The sequence below is a fragment of the Crocuta crocuta genome, unplaced genomic scaffold, assembly GCF_008692635.1.
Source record: "Crocuta crocuta isolate KB4526 unplaced genomic scaffold, BGI_CrCroc_1.0 scaffold737, whole genome shotgun sequence".
Classification (NCBI taxonomy): Eukaryota; Metazoa; Chordata; class Mammalia; order Carnivora; family Hyaenidae; genus Crocuta; species Crocuta crocuta.
In genome coordinates, this window is record NW_027527804.1 from 604,882 (window position 1) to 609,570 (window position 4,689).

Consider the following 4,689-nt stretch of genomic DNA (forward strand, 5'->3'; position numbering starts at 1 on the left):
TAACCTCTTTCATCTCTTTCTATTTACATATATATGTAAATATATATATATTATACATACATATATACATACATACACACATGCTTATATATATATTATATATATACATACACATATATGCTTTAGTGAGATACTATTCATATGCCATGCAGCTGGTCATAATCACTTTTAATTGTTAAATTACTAGGCTTCAAAATCTCTGAAATTTTTGTTAAAAAACACAATGCGCTCCTGTGAAGAAAGGATTTATGTGTCTAAATCACCTCTAATTTGCCTAAATCACTTTTTTTCAATACCCAGCCACAGTCTGTCAGAGCTAAACTGATTATTAGAGGCTTTCTTGTTAACCTGGAATAAAAATCACCTTCAGACTTGCTCTTTTTCCAAACTATACTTCCTGAAGCATGAAACCTGGAATTCTGGTAAACTTCACAGCTCCCATTCCACCCTCCATACCAGTTAAATACTCCTGATTTTGTCTAACAGTCTCCTCTCACAAATAGGGGAACCTTCTTCTTCCTCTCACAGTTTTGGTTAGACTCCTTAATAAGCACCAAAATTCTTTCCCATTTTAACATGACAGATTTTTGATAAATTGAGTCGAGGATTCACTGCAGTGAAGGATGGGAGAACAAACTATTTCTGCTGTATATTTTTAAAAACAAATTACGATGGAGCTGATCTTGTTGAAGGAAAGAAACTTCAAAGTCACAGATCAGAAAGCCTGTATACAGAAACTGTTGCAAATTTGTCATTGTCTCAGTACTGTGTCACGCACTGGGGAGATTAGTAGATGTCCTTTATCCTGGAAATGCCTGATAGCTAAGCACTCATATTTCTTCTCAGCTGTCCATAGTCGTTTCCCACAGATTATGGGAGGCCGTATTGTGTTAGTTTCTAAACAGCTGCCCTGAGTGCATTTTCAGGAGAAGGAGATTCATAAGAATACTGATATTAAATAGAAGAAATCGCCACACAGATAGGCTTTCATAAAATAAACTGCTCAGAAGATCTGACAGATTGTAATGTATGGATGTGTAAAGAGGACCTTGGGGAAGAACAAAACGGATATTCAGAGGACTTCTGCTCCCCTGAGAAACTGGAAACTTTCAGGGTAAGGGCAAAAGAAGCAAAAGAAGTTTTCAAGGACTCCTGTTCCTCTTCTAGGCTTCGACGTGCATATAGATGGAAAGAGTCCAGGTCTGTGACTTCATTCACCTGCTCTGAAAAGAAGCCTCTTACTGGATAAACATGTTTTCATGCTCTTCCATCCTCCCTCCAGTCCAACCTTACACTCCACTTGGGGACTGCTGATCTAAAGTGGCTGTAGATTTGGGAGAACTGGCTGGAGTTGTCATGCTTTTGAAATTTCATTTTTATTATCAGCATTTACAAAGAAGAAACTACCGTGATCCTCAGTTCTGTATACTAGTCTATGCGGGATATGAGAGGGAAAGACAGATTCCTTCTGATGAGATGCTAATTAGAGAAAAAGTATATTACTTTCATAAAATATTAGCAAGAGATTGCCCACACTCAGAGAACCCCCCACCCCTTGAGGTATCACCAAAAGTTTGCATGGTTCACATAAAGTTATAGTGGTCTCTGTGTTAATATATAAGACTGCAAAAAATGCCCTGCCCCAAAGCGATTTGAAATCCCTATCACTTGTAAATTTAGCAGTAGTGTGTGAGGGCAATGATGTAGACAGACAGTCAGGGCTTGCCACAGGCCCACTGTAAGCCACGACATATATTTTAGAGACATCATATGGAATGGGGTGATGGNTTTTAACTCTTAACTGGGTTTGCTCATCTGCATATATTTCAAGAGACTCGACAGTTTGGGAAGGGAGTCAGCAGCCCCAGAAGTTTGAACTTAGTCTGAAGTGGCGACTGTACCTGAAGACGGGATGTGTGTTTGCTGTCTCTTTGGAGTCAGCTGCCTTGGTCTAGTTCCTTACTATCCTGAGCCACAGTTTGGGAGCAGTGGCAGGATTCTTGCCGTTGGCTGTCTCAGTCTACACACAGCCTTGGGACGGGTGTTCCGTTTCCAAACATAGTAGCATAGCCCAGCACATGTTGCCACATGTAAATCAGTGTTTTCTGTATCCATGGCCATCATCATGGCCCTCAAACCCAAAGTTAGTGCTTTGGAAAGAGAAAAATGATAGGCCCTTCTAAAAACAAGGGGAAAGGAAGAACTGCATTCTCTTGAAAGTTGAATTATAACTTTTTCTTTCTGTTTCTATGAAGAAGACTGTACTAATAAAACTGCCAATTTCTTTCAGGTGGGTGTACATGGCATTAGAATAGAATTCATCAATGAAAAAGGATCAAAACGCACCGCCACCTACCTACCGGAGGTTGCAAAGGAGCAAGGTCATTGTTGTACTTTATTTCATATGATCTGGTGAAGAATTTGAACAAATATACAAATTGCAATGCGATATGTGACCTTGCAGTTATGTCTGATAATTGATCAGTGTCAAATTATAAGAAGAGATTCTTCCATCACTGCCACTGCAATGTCTGTATGAAATCAGTGAATTCCTCACACAGAAGTTGAATCCCTGCACTAAAGTTTGATAGCAAAAACACACAACAGTGTACTTCAACAAAAGCAAAGATTTGTAAAAGTTGGGTTTTATTTTTAGGCAATGGCTTGCTACGAATTTGAAGTGCCATTTTCCCATATTCCATTGTGCTGTAGCCTTTAGGCACAAACAAGCCTTTTGTTTGACAGTCAGCCACCCAGTTCATTGTCAGTATCAAATGTTTCATTCTTAGGTGGTTGCCTGTTACTCATCCATTACTATTAGGATTGTAGGTTTCCCATTAACATTTGGAGCACTGAGACTAAATGAAGTATTAGTGTCTGATATGCTTGGTCTGCCCTTCCTAATCAAACGTTTTTCTGTTTTTGCAGATGTAGCACAAATCTTTATGAACCACCACTGTAACACAAAATAACTCTTCACTCTGTAGTATCTTGTCCTTTCTAGCCACTAGTGAATTCCAATTTCATGTTAGTTGAAATGAATATTTCTTCTTTATCTTATGGAGCTTTTTTTTTTTTTCTCATCAGAAAGCATCTATCATTTGGTTTTCTCATGTTTTTTTCCATATAAATGTGAGATATATCACAGTAAAGTCTAATATCATTAGAACACCCCCCCATCCCCTAGACAGGAGAGTTAGATTTGAAAATGTCTTAATCCGTAGTTCCATTGGCTTTGTAAAGCTTACAGAAGAGAGAGGGCCTCGGCTATTAGTATACCATCCCATTTCAGAACCAATAAAAATGCCTTTGAATACTTCGCACAAATACACTTGACTGACCACCAAAGATACCATTAGGAAGAGTAATTACCATGAGTTAGTGCAGGAAATACTACTGAGATGGCACAATGACATTTAGGCCTTTCCCTCCCTTTTAAAAGTGTCACTGTTAGAGGGGAGTATAGTGCCCGTGGTTTGCTACCTACACATGACTGAGCATTTACTGCCAGTCTCTTAGACTTCTGGTCTTTGAATGTGGTTGAGATAAAAAAAAAAAAAAAGAACAAACAGAAAAAACTAATGTTGTTGGCCATCATGGATAGCTAGAATTTAAGGTGTATGATGGTAAACCTGCTTCCATCCAGGAGGAGACTGTAGCCCTCTGTGTGATCGTTTTTAGGACCAAAGGAGTTGATGGCATTTGGTGACAGTGATAGCTGCCATCTACAAAGTCATTTTGTATTTAACTGAAAGTGCTTGTTCCGTGTGTTTGACTGGTATTTTATCTGGTCTACTCTCCACAGGATGGGACCATATTCAGACCATAGACTCCTTACTGAGGAAAGGAGGCTACAAAGCTCCAATTACTAATGAATTCAGGAAAACCATAAAACTGACCAGGTACAGAAGGCATTTTCTAGTGCAAGGCTAACTAGGACATTATGATGCGTATGTCTATGGCCCTTTGATTTCTTTGGTCTGTCTTACTTGCTTCTCTTTTCTGAAACCGAATGGAAACGAATGACAGGGCTGTACTGAGGGTAGATACAGTGAACTCTGGTAGGCAGTAGAGCCTGTAGGATGTATGAACCCATCCTTCCCATCTTTAGCTCTCTGTGATTACTCTGGCTTTACACAAGCAAGCCCTCTGAGCCTTTTTCAACTACATTCTAGAAGAAAGTCACCTGAATTCGCGATTGGCTAGCTTTTGACATGGCTTAGCAGGAGCCCTGGAGTCTGCTAAGCAGTCCTCAAATTTGAATTAAACCTTAGGATGTTGGCAGTGATAGAAGTCTACTGTGAAAGCTTACTAAAAATCACAATTGAGCTAGACTTACAAACATCAAATACATTTCGACAGGGATTATAGGGATACTTAAAAAAAAAAAAAACCCAACATTTTAGGAAAATGGATTGCTGTTTCCATTTGTTTCAATTCCATAAAACCACACTAAATGCCTATAGTCTAAAAATGGACTTTTCTCAGCTCTGAGGAGTTACAGATCTGAAAATGTCTCCCTCTCTGCCTTGCCTGGGTTCAGTCTAGGAGAACAGAAGGGCATGTACAAGAATAATTATTAATATCAGGCAGAATGTGATGGATAATGTCAGATCATACAGTAGGGAAAGAGGAATATTCCAGGACGGGTAGGGGATAACATAAAATTTCAGAGAGAGGTAGATGTGA

The 4,689-nt window shown here is 39.1% G+C and overlaps 1 protein-coding gene across 1 annotated transcript in view; it reads left to right on the forward strand.

Moving 5' to 3' along the window:
- AMMECR1 (AMMECR nuclear protein 1) overlaps positions 1-4,689 on the forward strand; it is a 119,750-nt gene that overhangs the window by 108,953 nt on the left and 6,108 nt on the right. Inside the window, exons 4-5 of the mRNA XM_077773641.1 lie at positions 2,291-2,381; positions 3,806-3,902. Of these exons, the coding sequence (XP_077629767.1) occupies positions 2,291-2,381; positions 3,806-3,902 (188 nt within the window). The remainder of the gene's footprint in view (positions 1-2,290; positions 2,382-3,805; positions 3,903-4,689) is intronic.